Source organism: Oncorhynchus kisutch, linkage group LG6 (genome assembly GCF_002021735.2).
Source record: "Oncorhynchus kisutch isolate 150728-3 linkage group LG6, Okis_V2, whole genome shotgun sequence".
In the NCBI taxonomy this organism is placed as follows: Eukaryota; Metazoa; Chordata; class Actinopteri; order Salmoniformes; family Salmonidae; genus Oncorhynchus; species Oncorhynchus kisutch.
Genome location: NC_034179.2, coordinates 23,361,299 through 23,386,620, shown reverse-complemented (window position 1 = coordinate 23,386,620; position 25,322 = coordinate 23,361,299). Strand labels below are relative to the sequence as shown.

The window sequence follows — 25,322 nt, the reverse complement described above, 5'->3', positions numbered from 1 at the left end:
CCTCAGGATGAGTATGGAGCGCTGACCCAGGGGCCATCAAATCCCCAACAAGTTCCGTCGGCCCGAATTCCATGCAAAAAGCACCACACAGCAACTCCCTCATTTCTCTCTCCTCCAATTTCCCCATTAACTCCTTCACAGTCTCTGCTTCGCTCACCTCCAACACCGGCTCTGGTTCTCTAACGGTTCTCTTTTGGTGAAGGAGAGTCGGACCAAAATGCAGCGTGTAGATTGCGATCCATGTTTATTAAACTGAAGTAACACGAATCTAAATACAAACACTACAAAACAATAAACGTAACGAAAACCGAAACAGCCTAATACTGGTGCACATACACACAGAACAAGGACATCAAGACACAAAGGACAATGACCCAACGACAAACTCAAAAAATATGGCTGCCTAAATATGGTTCCCAATCAGAGACAACGATAAACACCTGCCTCTGATTGAGAACCACTCCAGACAGCCATAGACTTTGCTAGATCACCCCACTAGCTACAATCCCAATATATACACACCACATACAAAAACCCATGCCACACCCTGGCCTGACCCAATACATGAAGATAAACACAAAATACTTAGACCAGGGCGTGACACATTGTATGTATGTATCAATGTCATCTCTTATTTGTTCAAAGATATGTCACCATTTTCAAAAACGCAGTAATAAGAAGAGAACAATAGACTGGCAGTAGAAGGTTAGAAAGGTAAGAAGAGGACATTTCATTATAAGGGGGCTTGATTGAAGGAAACAGGCTGACTGTTGGCCTGGGTTAAAGGTTTACCAGGGCCAGAATGAGCTGAAGCAGTGACAATATTTTTTCCTCTTCCCCCTGGGCTTGTCTGGCTGAGTACCCAGCCATGCCATCTGGGAGTCTGGGAGTAAAATCATTCACAAGCTGCTTCACTCATACAGGCTGCTTCCCTCACAGAGGCTAAACTGGGGCAATCACTCACAAGGGGCAGCACCAAGCATAGGTCCCACATGTGGGGAATGCAATGCATACAGTATCTACAACATCAGTATGTTTTGCAGTGTTTTGGGTTTAAGCCACTTTACTGTTAGAGTTTGGTCTACTTTGAGCAAACGTCACTAAACTTACAAATGCAGACTTCAGTTAGGAGCAAGGCAATGCTCAGGCAGGACATCAATATGGTCCATTTCACCCACCTATCAATATAATGCCTTGTCATTCCTACTGCCTCTGATCTGGTGGACTAAACATAAATGCTGTGTTTGTAAATTATGTCTGAGTTTTGTAGTATGCCCCTGGCTGTCCGTAAATTTTTAAAAACAAGACATTCATGCCATCTGCTTTGCTTAATATAAGGAATTTGATAGCATTTACTTTTACATTTGACTTTTATTCAAGTATGACAGTTGAGCACATTCTCCTCCCATGGAACTTAAGTACATTTAAAGCCAGATACCTTTAGACTTTTACTCAAGTAGTATTTTACTGGGTGACTTTCTCTTTTACTTGAGTCATTTCTATTAAAGTGTCTTTACTTTTACTTAAGTATGACAATCAAGTACTTTTTCCACCACTCCTGATATTGACCTCTCTCAACCCCACAGACTCAAATTATATACATTTATAATGTACCACCATACATCAGCAGCTGTTTGTCCTTCAATAAACACACCCAAGATACCTAAAGTGTCCTTAAGGGAGGAGGGCATCATTAAAAACAGATCACTCTAGAGAGCATCCTTTAAAACAGGCCACCAGATATCTTGGGTGTGTTGTTTAAGACTGTCTGTAGGAGGGAAGGGAGGAAGTATAAGACTGATGGAGGAGTTAAGGCATCCAGTGGCTACAGCTGCTATGCCAAGGCAGATGAGGAAGATGGAGTCAAATTCACTGCACTATCCTTGTATCTGTCAATGAATCTGTTCACATGGGGAGAGGCCAGGAGAGGAGCCATCAAGGGAATGAAATGATGGACATCAAAGACATCAGAGCTGAAGTCGGAGACTGGTTAGGTGTCAGAGTATTTTTGAGACATTCCATCATCAACTTGTTTGGATTTGCATTTTGCCCGTCAATTAGCTGAAATGTGGCAGAGCGTGTCTGTGTTCACTCACAAGCTGAAATGAGATGATATGCAACCCCATGTATCATGCAATTGGGAGTGTTTACTGTCTTATCATATATGAACCAACCCATGGTACCCCATCAATTAAACAGCATTTATCCACTTCGCATAAACACACCATAACTCTAATCAAAGCATACCTCTTCTCACTGCTGAGAGTACCTTTGGGGAGACAAAAACAAATGCTCCCAGAATGAAGCGTCAGACAGAACCTTTCTCAAGCCGCGGTCAATGGCGCCAAGCTGCAATCCAAGCAGGAATATATTGCCTGAATGACTTGTGAGAAGGTAGCTACCAAACAGCAGAAAAGTGTTGTCCATAGTATGTTGACAACTTGAAACGCACATCTTCTAACCTAGGCCAAGACAACAACATGCAAATAAAAAAAGAATGTTGCTGTTAGCCAGTACTTCAGCTGTTATGCTGATTGATTATGTGGTGATTGGGATTTACTTTCTTTGGTGATGACTGATTAGCATAGGCTTAACTTTTTGTCATCATGAACGTCACAAAGAAACTAGCCATGCTAAGATCACACAAAAATAGAGATCGAATTCCCCAACACTCGCTGTGACCCTTATATCATTATACCCCAGAATAGGTCTAGGCCGACTTGGAATATGGCTTTATATATACGGAAACATGACCATCTCAAAGTATTATGGTTAATTTGACAAACGATATAGCAGCCTGCCCTAGACTACTGATATGATGTACTGGCCTGGGTGATCATGCACACAACACTTTTAGAAAAAGTGGTTCGAAAAGGGTTCTTTGGCTGTCCCTCTAGGAGAACCCTTTTTGGTTCCATGTAGAACCCTTTCCACACAGGGAAAAATAGTTATATCTGGAAACAAAAAAGGTTTCTACATGGAACCAAAAAGGTTCTAGATTGCACCTTGTTTTCTAAGAGTGTAGGTGCATGCATCTTTTAACATTGCACTGTGTGTAAAACAAAGTGTGTTGTGCTATTCCAACACACAACCCTATGTATCTGCACTGACTTGCATGTTTGGTCATTCTGTATAATGGTTTATGTTCTAGTAAGGCAACAGTTATACAGACCTTTGCTCCTTGTGTGGCCACCGTTTCAGAGGACATGATATAGGCTATACAGGTAAGAAACCCTCATTCCAGTCTGTTATTTCATTCACCAAAATATACATAAAGTGATGGGTTACTCACAGTAACATCTGGTATGGAGATTGATTTGTGCTTTCTTTTGTGTGTCAACTTACCATTGGAGCTCGAGGACCACTGGAAACAAGCGTTTTAATTATTACTTTCAAGTGATATCCTCTGGGTCCAAAATATACTTTTTGTTGTATGTCTGTTACCCAAAATAAATGAAATTGAACCAAAAACAGAATATGGATTCAGCCATTACAGGAATTGTTACTCTTCAAAATAATTGTGTTATGACCATCAAGATATAAACTTTACACTAGTGTTGTGAATAGTGCTGCCCTGACAGGGCCTGACAGGGTTTGTCAATGAGGAATCGTCCGCAAGTGGCATGAATTTAAGTTGCAATCAAATGGGTTGCTTTTGTCATATCTTGCTCTATAGCCTATGTGATGAGCTTGAATTATTAAGAATACATACTTTTGAGATGGGAACAGTTGTCACGCCCTGACCTTAGAGCTTTTTATGTCTCTATTTTGGTTTGGTCAGGGTGTAATTTGGCATTCTATGTTCCCTTTTCTATGTTTTTGTAGTTCTTTGTTTTTGGCCGGGTATGGTTCTCAATCAGGGACAGCTGTCTATCATTGTCTCTTATTGGAAACCATACTTAGATAGCTTTTCCCCACATGGTTTTTGTGGGTAGTTAATATCTGGTTAGTGTTTTTACCTTATAGGACTGTTTCGGTTATTCTCTTGTTTATTTTTGTTATAGTGTTCAGTTTTAATAAAACAAGCATGAACACTTACCTTGCTTCGCTTTGGTCCGATGACTCCTCTTCTTCAGACGATGAATACCGTTACAACAGTGGCTTGCTAAAACTCCTGGTCTCCAGCAGCAGCCAATGAGATTTGAATCAAAGCATTGCTGAAAATTGACTAGGCCTACAGATATTACACTAATAAGCTGCTGGTCTTTGCACACGCATTTCATTACTGTAAATCTGGTCTATCAGCAGATCCTTTGCGATTTATATTGCACATTGCAGTTATTGAGAGATACTGGCTGCCTGTGCTGTTGTCTAGCACGTGGCTCAGAGGCTGCATTTAGTTAGGCAGCCCAATTCTGATCTTTTTTGACCAATTAGATCAGCTCTTAATAAGATCTGATGTGATTATTTTAAAAGACCAATTAGTGGAATAAAATATCAGAATTGGGCTGCCTGTCTAAATGCAACCAAGGTAGTGCCTGTATGTGGCAGTGATGCGCCTGAAGAGAGATTCTGGCTCATCTCTTTATGTGATGGGTTTTACAGTATACACCAATCCCTTTAGAGCGGTCCGATATATACAACCTGCATATCCTTACCCAATCAAATATGAACATAGCTGGGGATGCGTGATTAAGCAATAAGGCACCTTATTGGTTAATATGGCCAATATACCACGGTTTAGGGCTGTTCTTAGACGCGATGCAATGCAGAGTGCCTGGATACAGCCGTTAGCCGTGGTATATTGACTATATACCACAAACCCCCGAGGTGCCTTGCTGCTATTATAAACTGGTTACCAAGTCATTAGAAAAGTAAACAAGTAATTTTGTGTCATACCGTGGTATTTTGTCTGAAACACCACTATTTTTGTCTCAGCATCCAGTACTTAATCTACTCGATTTATAATTACAATTAGATCCTCTGAACAACATGCAGTAGGCCTAGTATTTATTTATGGTTTTTATTTAACCTGTATTTTAACAGGGAAATCCCATTGAAACCAATGGCTCTTTTGCAAGGGAAAAGAGCGGTAGTCACCGCTGTCCATGGTGCTGAAATGGTCCAGGCTCTGCTGTGCGGAGACTTATACAATTGTTTTCAATTTTGTATTATTTTATTTAATCTTTATTATTATTATTAACCTAGGCATGTCAGTTAAGAACAAATCCTTATTTACAATGACGGCCTACCCCGGCCAAACCCAGACGACACTGGGCCAGTTGTGCACCGCCTTATGGGACTCCCAATCAAGCCCGTTTTTTTTTAAATTTTTTAAATTTATTTCACCTTTATTTAACCAGGTAGGCTAGTTGAGAACAAGTTCTCATTTGCAACTGCGACCTGGCCAAGATAAAGCATAGCAGTGTGAGCATACAACAAAGAGTTACACATGGAGTAAACAATTAACAAGTCAATAACACAGTAGAAAACGAAGGGGGGGTCTATATACAATGTGTGCAAAAGGCATGAGGAGGTAGGCAAATAATTACAATTTTGCAGATTAACACTGGAGTGATAAAAGATCAGATGGTCATGTACAGGTAGAGATATTGGTGTGCAGAAGAGCAGAAAAGTAAATAAATAAAAACAGTACGGGGATGAGGTAGGTGAAAAGGGTGGGCTATTTACCAATAGACTATGTACAGCTGCAGCGATCGGTTAGCTGCTCAGATAGCTGATGTTTGAAGTTGGTGAGGGAGATAAAAGTCTCCAACTTCAGCGATTTTTGCAATTCGTTCCAGTCACAGGCAGCAGAGTACTGGAACGAAAGGCGGCCAAATGAGGTGTTGGCTTTAGGGATGATCAGTGAGATACACCTGCTGGAGCGCGTGCTACGGATGGGTGTTGCCATCGTGACCAGTGAGCTGAGATAAGGCGGAGCTTTACCTAGCATAGACTTGTAGATGACCTGGAGCCAGTGGGTCTGGCGACGAATATGTAGCGAGGGCCAGCCGACTAGAGCATACAAGTCGCAGTGGTGGGTAGTATAAGGTGCTTTAGTGACAAAACGGATGGCACTGTGATAGACTGCATCCAGTTTGCTGAGTAGAGTGTTGGAAGCCATTTTGTAGATGACATCGCCGAAGTCGAGGATCGGTAGGATAGTCAGTTTTACTAGGGTAAGCTTGGCGGCTTGAGTGAAGGAGGCTTTGTTGCGGAATAGAAAGCCGACTCTTGATTTGATTTTCGATTGGAGATGTTTGATATGAGTCTGGAAGGAGAGTTTGCAGTCTAGCCAGACACCTAGGTACTTACAGACGTCCACATATTCTAGGTCGGAACCATCCAGGGTGGTGATGCTAGTCGGGCATGCAGGTGCAGGCAGCGACCGGTTGAAAAGCATGCATTTGGTTTTACTAGCGTTTAAGAGCAGTTGGAGGCCACGGAAGGAGTGTTGTATGGCATTGAAGCTTGTTTGGAGGTTAGATAGCACAGTGTCCAAAGACGGGCCGAAAGTATATAGAATGGTGTCATCTGCGTAGAGGTGGATCAGGGAATCGCCCGCAGCAAGAGCAACATCATTGATATACACAGAGAAAAGAGTCGGCCCGAGAATTGAACCCTGTGGCACCCCCATAGAGACTGCCAGAGGACCGGACAGCATGCCCTCCGATTTGACACACTGAACTCTGTCTGCAAAGTAATTGGTGAACCAGGCAAGGCAGTCATCCGAAAAACCGAGGCTACTGAGTCTGCCGATAAGAATATGGTGATTGACAGAGTCGAAAGCCTTGGCAAGGTCGATGAAGACGGCTGCACAGTACTGTCTTTTATCGATGGCGGTTATGATGTCGTTTAGTACCTTGAGTGTGGCTGAGGTGCACCCATGACCGGCTCGGAAACCAGATTGCACAGCGGAGAAGGTACGGTGGGATTCGAGATGGTCAGTGACCTGTTTGTTGACTTGGCTTTCGAAGACCTTAGATAGGCAGGGCAGGATGGATATAGGTCTGTAACAGTTTGGGTCCAGGGTGTCTCCCCCTTTGAAGAGGGGGATGACTGCGGCAGCTTTCCAATCCTTGGGGATCTCAGACGAGATGAAAGAGAGGTTGAACAGGCTGGTAATAGGGGTTGCGACAATGGTGGCAGATAGTTTCAGAAATAGAGGGTCCAGATTGTCAAGCCCAGCTGATTTGTACGGGTCCAGGTTTTGCAGCTCTTTCAGAACATCTGCTATCTGGATTTGGGTAAAGGAGAACCTGGAGAGGCTTGGGCGAGGAGCTGCGGGGGGGGCGGAGCTGTTGGCCGAGGTTGAAGTAGCCAGGCGGAAGGCATGGCCAGCCGTTGAGAAATGCTTATTGAAGTTTTCGATAATCATGGATTTATCAGTGGTGACCGTGTTACCTAGCCTCAGTGCAGTGGGCAGCTGGGAGGAGGTGCTCTTGTTCTCCATGGACTTCACAGTGTCCCAGAACTTTTTGGAGTTGGAGCTACAGGATGCAAACTTCTGCCTGAAGAAGCTGGCCTTAGCTTTCCTGACTGACTGCGTGTATTGGTTCCGGACTTCCCTGAACAGTTGCATATCACGGGGACTATTCGATGCTATTGCAGTCCGCCACAGGATGTTTTTGTGCTGGTCGAGGGCAGTCAGGTCTGGGGTGAACCAAGGGCTGTATCTGTTCTTAGTTCTGCATTTTTTGAACGGAGCATGCTTATCTAAAATGGTGAGGAAGTTACTTTTAAAGAATGACCAGGCATCCTCAACTGACGGGATGAGGTCAATGTCCTTCCAGGATACCCGGGCCAGGTCGATTAGAAAGGCCTGCTCACAGAAGTGTTTTAGGGAGCGTTTGACAGTGATGAGGGGTGGTCGTTTGACTGCGGCTCCGTAGCGGATACAGGCAATGAGGCAGTGATCGCTGAGATCCTGGTTGAAGACAGCGGAGGTGTATTTGGAGGGCCAGTTGGTCAGGATGACGTCTATGAGGGTGCCCTTGTTTACAGAGTTAGGGTTGTACCTGGTGGGTTCCTTGATGATTTGTGTGAGATTGAGGGCATCTAGCTTAGATTGTAGGACTGGCGGGGTGTTAAGCATATCCCAGTTTAGGTCACCTAACAGAACAAACTCTGAAGCTAGATGGGGGGCGATCAATTCACAAATGGTGTCCAGGGCACAGCTGGGAGCTGAGGGGGGTCGGTAGCAGGCGGCAACCGTGAGAGACTTATTTCTGGAGAGAGTAATTTTCAAAATTAGTAGTTCGAACTGTTTGGGTATGGACCTGGAAAGTATGACATTACTTTGCAGGCCATCTCTGCAGTAAACTGCAACTCCTCCCCCTTTGGCAGTTCTATCTTGACGGAAGATGTTATAGTTGGGTATGGAAATCTCTGAATTTTTGGTGGCCTTCCTGAGCCAGGATTCAGACACAGCAAGGACATCAGGGTTAGCAGAGTGTGCTAAAGCAGTGAGTAAGACAAACTTAGGGAGGAGGCTTCTGATGTTGACATGCATGAAACCAAGGCTTTTTCGAACACAGAAGTCAACAAATGAGGGTGCCTGGGGACATGCAGGGCCTGGGTTTACCTCCACATCACCCGCGGAACAGAGAAGGAGTAGTATGAGGGTGCGGCTAAAGGCTATCAAAACTGGTCGCCTAGAGCGTTGGGGACAGAGAATAAGAGGAGCAGGTTTCTGGGCATGGTAGAATATATTCAGGGCATGGTGGGGTGCGGGTGCGCAGACAGGGGTATGGTGGGGTGCGGGTACAGCGGAGGTAAGCCCAGGCACTGGGTGATGATGAGAGAGGTTGTATCTCTGGACATGCTGGTAGTAATGGGTGAGGTCACCGCATGTGTGGGAGGTGGGACAAAGGAGTTATCAGGGGTATGAAGAGTGGAACTAGGGGCTCCATTGTGAACTAAAACAATGATAACTAACCTGAACAACAGTATACAAGGCATATTGACATTTGAGAGAGACATACAGCGAGGCATACAGTAATCACAGGTGTTGAATTGGGAAAGCTAGCTAAAACAGTAGGTGAGACAACAGCTAATCAGCTAGCACAACAACAGCAGGTAAAATGGCGTAGACTAGGCAACGGGGCCAACAGATAAAACAAACAAGCAGAATGGAGAACCGTGATTTATGGACAGTCCAGCGTGCATCAGCTATGTAGCCAAGAGATCAGTGTCCAGGGGGCAGCGGTGGATGGGGAAGGGAAGCTGGACTGGCGAGTGTTATCCAGGTAAAAAAAAACGAACAATGACTAAATAGCTTGTAGCTAGTTAGCTGGTTAGCTTCTGGAGGTTCTTGAGTGTGTTCTAAAAATAAATAAAAAATAATAGCGATTCCGTATCACATTGGGTGAGGCAGGTTTCCGGAAGGTATAAACAAATTAAAAGTCAAAAGAGATAGAAAGTAAATATGGGTCCGGTGGGCGTTTGGGACGCGGCGATTCAGGCGGTTAGCAGGCCTGTGCTAACAAGCTAACAGTTTGTAGGCCCGGGCTAGACAAGGTAGCAGTTAGCGGACCGGAGCTGGACAAGCTAGCAGTTAGCAGGCCGAATTAGCAAGCAGGGAGATAGCGAGGGCTAGAGAGTTAGCCTTTGGGGGACGTCGCGATGGGGTGAGTCTGTTTATTCCTCTTCATGCGGTGACATCGATAGACCGGTCGTGGGCCCGGGTATTGTAGCTCAGGAGTATGCTACGGTGGTAGCGCAGGCCGGGCTAGCTTCAAGCTAAGTGGGTGGAAACGCTAGCCAGGGGTAATCATCCGGGGTTGCGGTTTAGCTAGATAGCTAGTTGTGAAGATCCAGCGTATTTGGAAGCTTAGGTTTAGCAAAATGTTTTTAAAAGGATAGCTATGTAAAAAACGAAAAATATGTAAAAAAAACGAAAAATATGTGAAAAACGAAAAATAAACAAAATATAAACAAAATATACAGGGACACGACACGACAGGACGACTTACTGCTACGCCATCTTGGATTCAGACAAGTTGTGATACATCCTGGAATCGAACCAGGGTTACTAGCGTTTAAGAGCAGTTGGATGCCACGGAATGAGTGTTGCATGGCATTGAAGCTAAAAAGAAGGGTCAGATGTATACGGAATGGTGTCGTCTGCGTAGAGGTTGATCAGGGAATCACCCGCAGCAAGAGCTACATCATTCATATATACAGAGAAAAGAGTCGGCCCGAGAATTGAATCCTGTGGTAGAGACTGCCAGAGGTCCGGACAACAGGCCCTCCGATTTGACACACTGAACTCTGTCTGCGAAGTAGTTGGTGAACCAGGCAAGGCAGTCATTTGAGAAACCAAGGCTATTGAGTCTGCCGATAAGTATACGGTGATTGACAGAGCCGAAAGCCTTGGCTAGGTCGATAAAGATGGCTGCACAGTACTGTCTTTTATTGATGGCGGTTATGATATTGTTTAGTACCTTCAGTGTGGCTGAGGTGCACCCATGACCAGCTCGGAAACCGGATTGCACAGCGGGATACGAAATGGTCAGTGATCTGTTTATTAACTTGGCTTTAGATTACTTTAGAAAGGGAGGGCAGGATGTATATAGGTCCATAACAGTTTGGGTCTAGAGTGTCACCCCCTTTGAAGAGGGGGATGACCGCGGCAGATTTCCAATCTTTAGGGATTTCGGATAATACGAAAGAGAGGTTGAACAGGCTGGTAATAGGGGTTGCAACGGATGGAGGCGGATAATTTTAGAAAGAGAGGGTCCAGATTGTCTAGCCCAGCTGATTTGTACGGGTCCAGGTTTTGCAGCTCTTTCAGAATATCTGCCATCTGGATTTGGGTGAAGGAGAAGCTGGGGAGGCTTGGGCAAGTAGCTGCGGGGGATGAGGAGCTGTTGGCCGGGGTTGGGATAGCCAGTAGGAAAGCATGGCCAGCCGTAGAGAAATGCTTATTGAAATGTTCGATTATCATGGATTTATCGGTGGTGACCGTGTTACCTAGCCTCAATGCAGTGGGCAGCTGGGAGGAGGTGCTCTTGTTCTCCATGGACTTTACAGTGCCCCAAAGCTTTTTGGAGTTAGAGCTACAGGATGCAAATTTCTGTTTGAAAAAGCTAGCTTTTGCTTTCCTGACTGACTGTGTGTATTGGTTCCTGACTTCCCTGAACAGTTGCATATCGCGGGGACTATTCAATGCTATTGCAGTCCGACCCAGGATGTTTTTGTGCTGGTCAAGGGCTGTCAGGTCTGGAGTGAACCAAGGGCTATATCTGTTCTTATTTCTGCATTTTTTGAAAGGGGCATGCTTATTTAAGACGGTGAGGAAATTACTTTTAAAGAAAGACCAGGCCTCCTCTACTGACGGGATGAGGTTAATATCCTTCCAGGATACCCGGGCCAGGTCAATTAGAAAGGCCTGCTCACATAATTGTTTTAGGGAGCGTTTGACAGTGATGAGGGGTGGTCGTTTGACCGCGGACCCATAGCGGATGCAGGTAATGAGGCAGTGATCGCTGAGATTCTGATTGAAAACAGCATAGGTGTATTTGGAGGGCATGTTGGTCAGGATAATATCTATGAGGGTGCCCATGTTTACGGATTTAGGGTTGTACCTGGTGGTTTCCTTGATCATTTGTGTGAGATTGAGGGCATCTAGCTTAGATTGTAGGACTGCCGGGGTATTAAGCATATCCCAGTTTAGGTCACCTAACAGAACGAACTCTGAAGATAGATGGGGTCAATACATTCACATATGGTGTCCAGGGCACAGCTGAGAGCTGAGGTGGGTCTATAACAGGCAGCAACAGTGAGAGACTTATTTCTGGACAGATTCATTTAAAAAATTTGAAGCTTGAACATTTTGGTAACCGATCGCTGCAGCTGTACATGGTCCATCTGTAAATAGCTCACCCAATCTACCTACCTCATCCCCAGACTGTTTTTATTTTATTTACTTTTCTGCTCTTTTGCACACCAGTATCTCCACTTGCACATCATCATCTGCTCATGTATCACTCCAGTGTTAATCTGCTCAATTGTAACTATTCGCTCCTAAGGCCTATTTATTGCCTACCTCCTCATGCCTTTTGCACACACTGTAAATATACTTTATTTTTTCTACTGTGTCATTGATTTGTTTATTGTGTTATTGGCTTGTTTATTGTTTACTCCATGTGTAACTTTGTGTTGTTGTTTGTGTCACCCTGCTTTGCTTTATCTTGGCCAGGTCGCAGTTGCAAATGAGAACTTGTTCTCAACTAGCCTACCTGGTTAAATAAAGGTGAAATAAAAAATGTATTAAAATTGGGCCTTTAAACACTCCCGTTTAGTTTTTAACTATATGAGCAGGATTTATCCACTCGGCCATTGCATGCATTGCGGAACATAATGTGCTGTACTTGTTGACATATTTTGAATATTTTTGTGACATTTTGTAACGGTCGTCGTATGAAGGAGAGGACCAAAGCGCAGCGTGGTAAGTGTTCATCTTGGTTTTTAATAAGAATAGTGAACACTGAAACTAAAACAATAAAACAACAAAACGAACAGTCCTGAACGGTGAAATAAAACACAGAACAGAAAATAATCACCCACAACTCAAAAGTGAAACCAGGCTACCTAAGTATAATTCTCAATCAGGGACAACGATTGACAGCTGCCTCTGATTGAGAACCATACCAGGCCAAACACAGAAATCCCAAATCATAGAAAAAGGAACATAGACAACCCACCCAACTCACACCCTGACCATACTAAAACAAAGACATAACAAAAGAACTAAGGTCAGAACGTGACACATGGCCATTGGCCTAAGTGAATGTCGATATTTACTACACCGTGCGGATCTAAATGGCGTATGCAGTGTACTGTGATTTTGCTTACCATCATTCAGGCCTCTGTTGCGGACATTATATATTCTGTTCCCGAAGAGACAAAGACAAAACATGTAATCGGGAGCTTGAGTAGTGACCTTCGTTTGGATGTTAGGTGACTGAGGGTTCGGAAAGCCCGAGTTGATTACCAGGGAGAGAAACTGTAATCTGGAGATCTCATTGTTCTCTATATAATTGACAGGGAGATGCTTTGTGGAACCCTGCCTCTTGCATTTTGAGTTCATCTTGGAGAACCCTTTGGAACTGCATAATATCGTGGTGGAAATACAGGACAATAATGATAACCCTCCCATTTTCCCAAAGGTTTTCATCAAATTGGAAATAAGCGAGACCGCTCCAACTGGGAGTCGTTTTAAAATAGCCTTGGCTCGAGACTTAAGTACTTTGTGTTGGAATCAAAAGGCAGTAAAGAAAGTTGTGGAACTTGTTTTGAAAAATAACCTTGACCGAGAGAAAGAAGGGGAGTATTCTCTAACACTGACGGCAATTGATGGGGGTAATCCTCGTCAAATAGGTTGTCGGCATATATGTTAATGGTAACGCTCATGTTTTCACACAAACTCTTTATACAGTTAACGTGATTAAAAATGTAAGTCCAGGCAACTCTGTTGTCAAGGTTACTGCATCTGATAATGATGAGGGAGCAAATGGTCAAAAAGTGTATTACATGAAATGTGTCTGAAAGCAGCAAGGACAGCAAAGCAGCAAGGGTTTATTCCACATTGACCAAAACAGTGGGGAGATTACAGTAGTAGGCGAGCTTGACCACAAAAAGGCCTCGTTTTATCAAGTGATTCAGGCGGAGGTCAAGCTTGGACACTGCAAAGTCCTTGTAGAAATAACTGACATAAATGACAATGCACCCACAATAACTGTAAAATCCGTTACCGATTCCAGAGAACGATCCAGCAGGCACTGAAATAGCTATTATTAATGTTAAGGACAAGGACCATGGAGAGAACAGCAGAGTGAAGGGCTTCATTGTGTAAAACCTACATTTTAAACACCAATTAGAAACTACTTCACCTTAATGAACAGAGCCCCCCTGGATCAGGAGCAAATATCTGAGTATAATGTCAACATAATAGCAACCGATGGAGGAACGCCGTCCTTGTCATCGTGTTATTTTGATTTTCTAAATTTCTGATATAAATGACAACTCACCTGTCTTTGAAGAACAATCCTACAGCACCTATGTGACTGAAAATAACACACATGTCTCCTCTATGTGTTCTGTTACAGCCAGAGACCCAGACTGGAGACAGAACGGTACTGTGGTATATTCTATATTAACCAATAAAGTCAATGGGGTTCTGGTTTCATCATTTGTATCCATAAACGGAGACACAGGGGTTATTCACGCTGTTAGAGCATTTGATTAAGAGCAGTTAAGGAGCTCCAAAGTCCACGTTGTAGCCAGAGACAATGGTTCTCCTCCACTCAGCAGTAACGTGGCTGTGAGTGTCTTCATAACAGATGAGAATGATGACTCTCCCCAGATATTAAACCCTGATAAAGTAGGGAACTCCTTGATGATTGAGATGGTCCCCAAAACTGCTCTGGTGTGTTTTTTTGTTTTCATATGCGTGGCAGACTCTCCTCCATACAATTGTTGAGAGCCTTGCAAACAATTTTCTGCAGTTTTGTGAAACTACATGTAGTGTCGCTATTTACCAGCAGTAGCTTTCAAATCCATCTCTCCGCCCATTGATGCAATTTCCAGGGAGGACTAACATTTTAACGTGGTACATTTTGATCTACTGGTCGCAAACATTTATTTTGTTCGATAGTACTGTATTTTTTCTAATTTGGCCTATTTGGATGAAGTTGTGTTCTCTGTTGATGGAATACAGAGGATTGTCATTCTCTGCTTCAATGTTCTGCCTGGCTTTGTTTATCTTCTTCCTGCGCACCAGTTATGTTCAGGAGGAGCTGAAACGCGGATTTGTGATCGGAAATATAGCCAAGGATCTGGATCTGGATGCTAAAAAGCTGTTCTATAGGAAAGTTTGCTTAGATAAGGATAGGAGCAGCAAACGCTATTGTGAAATCAATCTGTATACTGGTGATGTGTTCGTCGTAGAAAGGGAGCAGCTTTGCGGTGGGAGGATTTCATGCTCAAAAATATGAAATTGTTCTGGAGAATCCTTTAGAATTACATAACATAGATCTTTGGGTTCAAAATATGAGTGACAATGCTGCACAATTTGGGGAGGATAGCGTTACATTTGAGATCAGCCGTTAAAGGTACTCGTTTTGCGGTTAATCAGGCTCACTATGGGGATATGGGACTGAAAGCTGTTCAGAACTACACACTATAAAGGGAAAACCATTTTATTCTGGCTGTTCATACCAAACCTGGTGCTGAAAAAGATGGTGAGTTAGTGTTAGAGTAAGAACCATACCAAGCACAACAGCAGGAGGTGACATTATTACTTACTGCTGTTGATGGTGGTACAACACAGAAATCTGGAACTGTATTTTGTATTGATTAAGGATCCCAATTAGCTTCTGCCAAGGCAGCCACTACTCTTCCTGGGATCCAGCTACATTCATTTGGGCTGACATCCCGTTACCGGGATGATATTACAACAGCCAGTGAAAGTGCAGGGCGCCAAATTCAAAACATCAAAAATCTCATAATTAAAATTCCTCAAACATACATGTATTTTATACCATTTTAAAGGTTCTTGTTGTTAATCCCACCACAGTGTCCGATTTCAAATATGCTTTACAGCAAAGCACCACAAACGATTATGTTAGGTCACCACCAAACGACAATAAACACAGCCATTTTTTCTAGCCAAAGATAGCAGTCACAAAAAGCACAAATAGAGATAAAATGTATCACTAACCTTTAATGATCTTCATCAGATGACACTCATAGGACTTCATGTTACACAATACATGTATGTTTTGTTTGATATAGTTCATATTTATATCAAAATATAAGTTTACATTGGTGCGTTACATTCACTAGTTCCAAAAACATCCAGTGATTTTGCATAGCCACATCATTCAACAGAAATACTCATCATAACTGTAGGTGATAATACAAGTTATACACATGTAATTATAGATAGACCTCTCCTTAATGCAACCGCTGTGTCTGATTTTAAAAAACTTTATGGAATAAGCAAACCATGCAATAATCTGAGACGGCGCTCAGAAAAATAGTCAAAATAGCCGCCATGTTGGTGTCAACCGAAACAAGAAATTACATGATAAATATTCCCTTACCTTTGAGGATCTTCATCAGAAAGCACTCCAGGAATCCCAGGTCCACAATAAATGTTTGTTTTGTTCGATAATGTCCGTTATTTACAGTGCCTTGCGAAAGTATTCGGCCCCCTTGAACTTTGCGACCTTTTGCCACATTTCAGGCTTCAAACATAAAGATATAAAACTGTATTTTTTTGTGAAGAATCAACAACAAGTGGGACACAATCATGAAGTAGAACGACATTTATTGGATATTTCAAACTTTTTTAACAAATCAAAAACTGAAAAATTGGGCGTGCAAAATTATTCAGCCCCTTTACTTTCAGTGCAGCAAACTCTCTCCAGAAGTTCAGTGAGGATCTCTGAATGATCCAATGTTGACCTAAATGACTAATGATGATAAATACAATCCACCTGTGTGTAATCAAGTCTCCGTATAAATGCACCTGCACTGTGATAGTCTCAGAGGTCCGTTAAAAGCGCAGAGAGCATCATGAAGAACAAGGAACACACCAGGCAGGACCGATATACTGTTGTGAAGAAGTTTAAAGCTGGATTTGGATACAAAAAGATTTCCCAAGCTTTAAACATCCCAAGGAGCACTGTGCAAGCGATAATATTGAAATGGAAGGAGTATCAGACCACTGCAAATTCACAAAAAAATACAGTTTTATATCTTTATGTTTGAAGCCTGAAATGTGGCAAAAGGTCGCAAAGTTCAAGGGGGCCGAATACTTTCGCAAGGCACTGTATGTCCAAATACCTCCTTTTGTTAGCGTGTTTAGTAAACATATCCAAATGCTCATTCTGGTCAGCGTTACGTCGGACAAAAACGTATAAAAGTTATATTATAGGTCGAAGAAACATTTTAAACTAAGTACAGAATCATTCATTAGGATGTTTTTAACATATAGCTTCAATAAAGTTCCAACCGGAGTATTCCTTTGTGTCTTGATGAGCAATGGAACGCAAGTGGATACCATGAGGAATGCGCGTGATCAGAAAATGGCTGACTGCCAGACACCTGATACATTCTGCTCTCATTCAGTCCCACAACACAGTAGAAGTCTCATTCAAATGTCTATAGATGGTTGACATCTAGTGGAAGTCCTAGGAAGTGCAACATCATTAATATCTCAAGGGGATGTCAATGGGAACTGTGGTGAATACATACCAAGCTCAGATTTCTCACTTCCTGTTTTGATTTCTCCTCAGGATTTTGCCTGCCATATGAGTTATGTTATACTCACAGACATCATTCAAACAGTTGTAGAAACTTTAGAGTGTTTCCTATCCAATAGTAATGATGATATGCATATATTAGAAACTAAGACTGAGGAGCAGGCTGTTTACTTTGGGCAACTTACTCATCCAAGCTACTCAATACTGCCCCCCAGCCATAAGAAGTTTTAAGGCAGTTATACAATTACAAAATGTTACATGACATTACATTTCATAACACTTTCCACAACCCATTAAGTGTGTTCCCTCAGGCAACTACCACATACTGTATCTACAATACAAAATCCATGTGTATGTGTGTGTAAAGTGCTTGTGTTATCATGTGTGTGCACTGTAGTTATTTATACCCGTTACTATTCTAGATGCAAATTATAATATTCCAGTACTTAGCCAGGACGTCTATAAGGTCAGTGTGGCCGACAATTCTCAATTCGGTTCATTAGTTATTACTCTGACAGCAACAGATGCAGATGAGGGAGCAAATGGGGAAGATATGCACGGTTTTGGACCCATCTCAGTGGAATTTAATACATTATTTTATCTTGACCTGAAAAATGGGAGACATCAGTCTAGCTGGACGGATGGACTTCGAAAGAGTCCATTTATGAAATAAGTATCCATGCCAAATATGCCTCAGGATTGAGGTCATTTGCCAATATAGTCGTAGAAATTACAGTTGTCAATTACAATTCCCCGCTGATACATTGGACATCTCTGACCAATCCCATCCCTGAAAATGTGTTACCTGGCACAGAGGTGGGCATTATTAATGTATAGGGAAATAGGCAGGTCCCCTGCTCCATTCAACAAAATGTTCCTTTCAAACTAAACCCCTCAATCAAAAACTATTATTCTCTGGTAAATACAGATGAGCTATAACCTGACAGATTGCATATTATAACATGACAGCACGCTGCAGGCTGATCAGACACTGAAGAGGAGCCCAGATAACTTATCAACACTGCAGGAGTATCAACACTGCAGGAGACTTTGAGGTTACCCACTGCACTGAACACAGACGTCAATTCAATATCTATTACACATTGGTTCAACCTAATATCACTGAAATGACGTGGAAACAAAGTTGATTCAACCAGTGTGTGCCCAGTGGGATGCCTTTATTTAGGATTTATGGGAATGGTAACATGGTTTTCAGATGAGATGTTACTCATTTGCAGTTTGTCTAATAGCAAACGTGCAAATCTGAAATGCATTACCCTATGTTTTATTAGCAGGTATGTCAGCAACATATGGTTTGGGTTCTAGTATTAAGAGCATTGGGCCAGTTACAAAAAGGTTGCAGGTTCGAATCACCAAATCGACTAGATGAACAATCTGTCGATGTGCCCTTGAAGGCAGTTAACCCTGATTTATCCTATAAGTCGCTCTGGATAAGAGCTTCTGCTAAATAACAAAATAAAAAATGTGGTATGGCAGTTTGGAGCAAAATTAAGTCATCAGAAGACTAACTACTGTTCTTCTTTTGGCCTGAATGTATTTATTATTGGTCATTGGCGGCATCTACTGTACTTCTATTAGCCTGAATGTATTTATTATTGGTCATTGGCGGCATCTACTGTACTTCTATTAGCCTGAATGTGTTTATTATTGGTCATTGGCGGAATCTACTGTTCTTCTATTAGCTTGAATGTGTTTATTATTGGTCATTGGCGGCATCTACTGTTCTTCTATTAGCTTGAATGTATGTATTATTCTAGGCTGTTATTTTGTATCATGAGAAACAAACTAGAACATTCAAATCAGGCTACATATTCTATTCCGTCTGTAGCCTACTGGTGCATATAGGCACCTTGTTCACCCCTAAACTGACATTCAATAATGTGTAAGACACATCTTCTCACTACTACTCAGTAATATCAATGTGGCATGTTCTCCTTTACAGCACTGTATCCGAGGTCTTTTTTCCTGCTAAATTCAAGTTTTTCTATTATTTTAATATATTCCGTTTCAGTAAAAATGACTGTGACTTAAATCAATAGATTCACACATTGAAAATACATATCCATCATGTTCAATTCCGAGGAAGCTACGCCAGTAGTGTTTCAGAACCACACAGATGGACAGCGCCACCGAGAAGCGTATTTTTCAGTGGGACAGTGCTCATTCTCGACCTATCAGTTTTAAAAAAAAATATCCCCCTAATACTTAAGTATAACTAGATATATTTTGTAAGTAATGTTTGAAATTGAATAACACATTAATCCCATTTGTATGCTATATCTGTTTTACTTCCCAGCGGGGCAATCACGCTCACACTTTTTATTGAAACAGTCTACCCTAAATCTCATGGGACCTTATAGTTTTACGAGGCTTCATTTCTAAAAAAAAAACGAGTTCAATTACAAATCCAAGAGTCTGTTGGTAGATGAACGCGCTTCCTTCTGAGTGAGGCTCATGATGCCGATATAGGATAAAACGCAGTTAGGATAAATATAGGATAAAACGCAAACAATTTGTTTTGGTTGTTCATTCAAACCCAGATGGTGGAAAATACAGTGAGTTAGTTGTAGAGAAGGAGTTAGATCGAGAACAACAGCAGGAGGTGACATTGTTACTTACTGCGGTTGATGGTGGGACTACACAGAGATCTGGTACTGTAGTTATACATGTCACTGTTCTAGATGCTAATGATAATATTCCAGTTTTTACTCGGAACGTTTACAAGGTCAGTCTACCGGAAAATTATCCTTTAGGCACAGTAGCGAGTACAGTGACGGCTACTTATGCAGATGAGGGACCTAATGATGAGGTGACCTATGAACTCAGACGTATAAGTAACAAAGCTGGGAAGCTGTTTTCTAAGAACAAGACAACCGGGGAAATAAACATAATTGGCCCCATTGACTTTGAAGAGGAAACATATTATGAAATAAGAGTACAGGCAGAAGATGGTTTGGGTCAGCCTTAAATTGTAATGTTATTATCGAAATCACACATGTGAATGACAATGCACCAAACATATTTATCAAATCGCTTAGAAATCCCATCCACAAAGGTGGGCATCATTAAATGTACAGAATGAAGACTGAGGGAAATAGACAAGTCAGCTGCTCCATTCAACAGAATGTTCCTTTTAAACTAAAACCCCTCAATGAGAAACTATTACTCTCTGCTAACTACAATCGAATTAGTTCGTGAAATAGTATCAGATTTTAACTTAACTATCACTGCCACTGACGAGGGGTCTCCACCCTTATCCTTCCCAAAGACTATTAATTTATCTGTGTCAGACATGAATGACAACCCACCTGTCTTTGAAGAACAATCCTACAGCACCTATGTGACTGAAAATAACAAGCCTGGCTCCTCTATGTGTTCTGTTACTGCCAGAGGCCCAGACTGGAGACAGAACGGTACAGGGGTCTATTCTCTATTGCCCAGTGAGATCAACGGTGTTCCGGGGTCCTCATTGTTATCCATTAATGGAGACACGGGCGGATCCAAGCTGTTCGATAATTTGATTATGAGCCGTTTAGGATCTTCAACGTCCACGTTGTAGCCAGAGACAATGATTCTCCTCCACTCAGCAGTAACGTGACTGTGAGTGTCTTCATAACAGATGAGAATGATAACTCTCCCCAGATATTATACCCTGCTCCAGCAGGGAACTTCTTGATGACCGAGATGGTCCTTAAAGCTGCTCTGGTGTGTTCCCTGGTTTCCAATGTGATAGCTGTTGATGCTGACTCTGGACAGAACGCCTGGCTTTCATATCAGATAGTGAAATCGAATTATCTGGGACTTTTCACTATTGGTTTCCACAGTGGAGAGATCAGGGCATAGTGGGACATTTCTGAATCTGACCGTATGAAGCAGAACCTTGTGATATCAGTTAATGATAATGGGTTGTTCGTTATCAGCTTGGATCCTCTCTCTCTACAACCTGTGATGTATATTTACTAATATCAGATAACTTGGCTGAAGTTCCAGAACTGAAAGACATGTCTTCTGAGGATAGTTTCAAACTAACTTCCCATTTGATCATCGCACTGGTTTCTTTCACCACTTTTTTCCTAACTTTCATTATTGTCATCCTGGCCATTAGGTTCTGCCATAGGAGAAAGCCTAGAATGTTGTTTGATGGAGGAGTCGCCATTCCCAGTGCATATTTCCCTCCCAACTATGCAGAGGTGGATGCATAAATGACAGCGGGTACACGTACCAGTGACTTCAAGTTTGTAAGATCTTACAATGACAGCACGCTGCCTGCTGATCTTACAATGAAGAGACAAGTTGAGCCTATTGGAGAAAGTACAATTACTCAGAACAATGCAGAAGATTGTGATGAGGTAAGATAACAGTGGTCTGATGTAATTTGCTGAGTTACCAAATTGAAATGTGCAGTTTGAATATCCACTTAAGGCTCATAAGCATTTAAAGCATGGTAGGCTTGTTTAGCCTCGACTTAATTCAATAAATGTAGTAAACTGTTCCAGTGTGCTTACTTTCTGCCATTGGTTTTGCTCCTCTCTCTTATGATAACTTTGTCCATGAAAATATTTTGAGTCAGCGCCCACTTTTTAATGTTTTTAACCATTTCTGGACATTTTGAAACTTGAAATGGGTAGGCTCTAAATATTTGCCAAAAGTGTCTTTCTGTCTTTTTTCGTCTAGTGTCGACGCAAGGTTTAAGAGGTTTAAGAGATCCTGCACAAAAACATCCTGTGGCAGACTGCAATAGCATCGAAGAGTCCCCGCGATATGCAACTGTTCAGGGAAGTCAGGAACCAATACACGCAGTCAAAGGCCAGCTTCTTCAGGCAGAAATTTGCATCCTGTAGCGCTAACTCCAAAAAGTTCTGGGACACTGTGAAGTCCATGGAGAACAAGAGCACCTCCTCCCAGCTGCCCACTGCACTGAGGCTAGGTAACACGGTCACCACCGATAAATCCATGATTATCGAAAACCGCCCTGCTATAGCTGATTATAAATCCATAATAATCCATATATGATCACATAATGTTGTGTTAGATTTTTTATCAACTTAAGTTATTGTGAACATTACACGTTTTGAACTTCTATTTTCTATTTATGGCCTGTAGGCCTCATTGACCTGAGCTCATACAACTCGTTTTTGAGTTAAAAAAAAAAGCATAATATACGGATTATTCTGACTATAACAAATACTCAGATGAAACATATTGTGCTATTCATCACAGACTACTTTGTGTCAAAGTTTAACAAGGTCTCTCTTCTCCTCACCAGTGTCATTATCAAAGATATGATCAAGAGCCTCACATGCAATATATCGTTTGGCCATTGTGCTGCCACAGGCATCAAAAAAGCATTATATACTAGAGCTGCGAGAAGTTCTATATATTATTGAAACAATGCTGTGATTGTTTGTGAGAATGCCAACAGGTGTGGTTCCAGTGGGGAAATATTCTCTTGGGGAAAGGTTCCCGTGGGGGTTGCAGTGGAAGCCAAGAAGGGGAGTGAGGTGTGTGTGCTCAGACACACATGCATGTGGGGTCTGGGAGAGGAAGTGTGTGCATCTGATGAATGTGCATGTGCCTGAACTCAATTTTACGGATTTGATTTAGTGTGATGTTTGTTTGTTTGTTAATACTCTGCTGCTGTTTTTGCAATTCTTTGTGATGTTTTCCAACGTCTTGCGAAGTCTTCTGTAGTTCAATATCGGATTTTATGATAGCAGACTACCGTATAGGCTACCTCTGTCTTTGATTGTTTACTATAATATAGCCTAAAGCGTGTGAAGTGTAGACTATCGCTTATTTCATCAACTGTCAGACATAGAAAAATGGGTTTCTAAACATTTTGAGCCTCAAATCCACCCCCCTTTTTTACAGTCAGTAACGGCAGTGTTGATATAAATACTCAGTGTGTCGCTATACACCAGGCGTGAACAGATATATCTCTCCTCAGCCTCTCCTCCCACAACCGTAATATTCAAAGCAAGAAAACACCCTCTGCGTGACATAATAATTTCACAGGATAATCTGGTTGTTGGCGCTGCGTCTCTTCTCTTCGTTTAGCCTACTGCTGTACAACCTATATTATTTTATTTAAATATGTTTTCATCAAGAACAACCAGACTATGCAGCATTTCAGTAGGATTACCTCGAAGATGGGACACAACCTTTTCTCTGATTCAATACTCTGTGTGACTCTCCTTTCTCTGTTAAAACTGAACACGAGCCACGGAGATGTGAGCTATTCTATTCGGGAGGAGATACGTGGATCTGTGGTCGGAAATATAGCAAAGGATTTCGGGTTGGATGCTAAGAGGCTGTTGGCGCGTGAAGCTCGTTTAGACATGGATGGCAGCAGAACACGCTACTGTGATATCAATGCTAACCCGGGGGATTTGATTATCGCTGAAACAATAGATAGAGCTGTGCGGTCCAAGGTTTCGTGTACTTTGAAATACGAGCTCGCACTTGAAAATCCTTTAGAGTTACACCGTATTACTGTTCAAATTCAGAATATAAATGACAATTCACTGGTCTTTCCTAGTGACCACATAGAATTAGAAATTAGAGAATCAGCGGATAAAGGGCAACGTTTTTTCCTAGATGAAGCCCATGATGAGGACATCGGATTAAACGCAGTTCAAAGCTATACGCTCGAGAGGAATGCACATTTTGTTTTGGCTGTTCGTACAAATACAGTCGGTGGTAAATATGGCGAGTTGATGTTAGAGAAGGAATTGGATCGAGAACAACAGCAGGAGGTGACGTTGTTACTTACTGCGGTTGATGGTGGAACTCCACAGAGATCTGGAACTGTAGTGATACACGTCACTGTGTTGGATGCAAACGATAATATTCCACTATTTAGTCAAGACGCCTATAAAGTCAAAAGGATACTGGAAATATCAGAGTAATTGGACTAATAGGTTTTGAATTGGAAACATATTATGAAATGCTTATCCAGGCGAAAGATGGATCTGGTTTAGTTTCCATGACAAACGTAATTGTTGAAATCACAGTAAGAAATTACAATGCGATACAATGTGATATTCTTAAATCTTTGAAAAATCCCATCCCTGAGAACGTGTTACCTGGCACAGAGGTGGCATCATTAATGTACATGATGAAGACTGAGGGAAATAGACAGGTCCGCTGCTCCATTCAACATAATATTCCTTTCAAACTAAAACCTTTGATTAAAAACTATAACTCTAAATTAGACCGTGAGATAATATCAGAATATATTTGAACTATCACTGCCACTGACGAGGGCTCTCCACCCTTATCCTCCTCAAAGACTATTCGTGTATCTGTGTCAGACGTGAATGACAACCCACCTGTGTTTGAAGAACAATCCTACAGCGCCTATGTGACTGAAAATAACAAGCCTGGCTCCTCTATGTGTTCTGTTACTGCCAGAGGTCCAGACTGGAGACAGAACGGTACAGTGGTCTATTCTCTATTGCCCAGTGAGATCAACGGTGTTTCGGTGTACTCATTTTAACCATCAACGGAGACACGGGGGTGATCCGTGCTGTGAGAGCATTTGATCATGAGCAGTTTAGGAGCTTCAAAGACCAGGTTGTAGCCAGAGACAATGGTTCTCCTCCACTCAGCAGTAATGTGGCTGTGAGTGTCTTCATAACAGCTGAGAATGATGACTCTCCCCCGATATTATACCCTGCTCCAGCAGGGAACTCTTTGATGACCGAGATGGTCCCCATAGCTGCTCTGGTGTGTTCCCTGGTTTCCAATGTGATAGCTGTGGATGCTGACTCTGGACAGAACGCCTGACTTTTATATCAGATCGTGAAGTTAACTGATCCGCGACTTTTCACTATTGGTCTCCACAGCAGAGATCAGGGCACAACGGGACGTTTCTGAATCTGACGATATAGGAACACTACGTAGGAACACTACGTAGTAATAATTATGAGGCATACCTGACAACGGGCTCACGCACCAGGGACTTCAAATGTGTCAGATCTTACAATGACAGTGCACTGCTGGCTGGTCTTGCACTAAAGAGAAGTCCAGATGAAACCGGTGAAGCAACTGACATTGAATCAACATTTTTGACTATGGTAATGA

At 42.2% G+C, this 25,322-nt stretch overlaps 1 protein-coding gene and 1 pseudogene across 2 annotated transcripts in view; both read left to right on the top strand.

Annotated features, from left to right (window-relative positions):
* Positions 1-14,687: 14,687 nt before the first annotated feature.
* Positions 14,688-25,025, top strand: LOC109891747 (protocadherin beta-16-like; annotated as a pseudogene).
* LOC109892544 (protocadherin gamma-A5) overlaps positions 23,195-25,322 on the top strand; it is a 57,662-nt gene continuing 55,534 nt past the window's right edge. The window contains exon 1 of one of the 2 annotated variants that reach the window (XM_020485154.2): positions 23,195-25,315. In XM_020485154.2, the coding sequence (XP_020340743.1) occupies positions 25,313-25,315 (3 nt within the window). In that variant the 5' untranslated portion in view covers positions 23,195-25,312. The remainder of the gene's footprint in view (positions 25,316-25,322) is intronic. The other variant, XM_031826432.1, reaches the window with a different exon arrangement.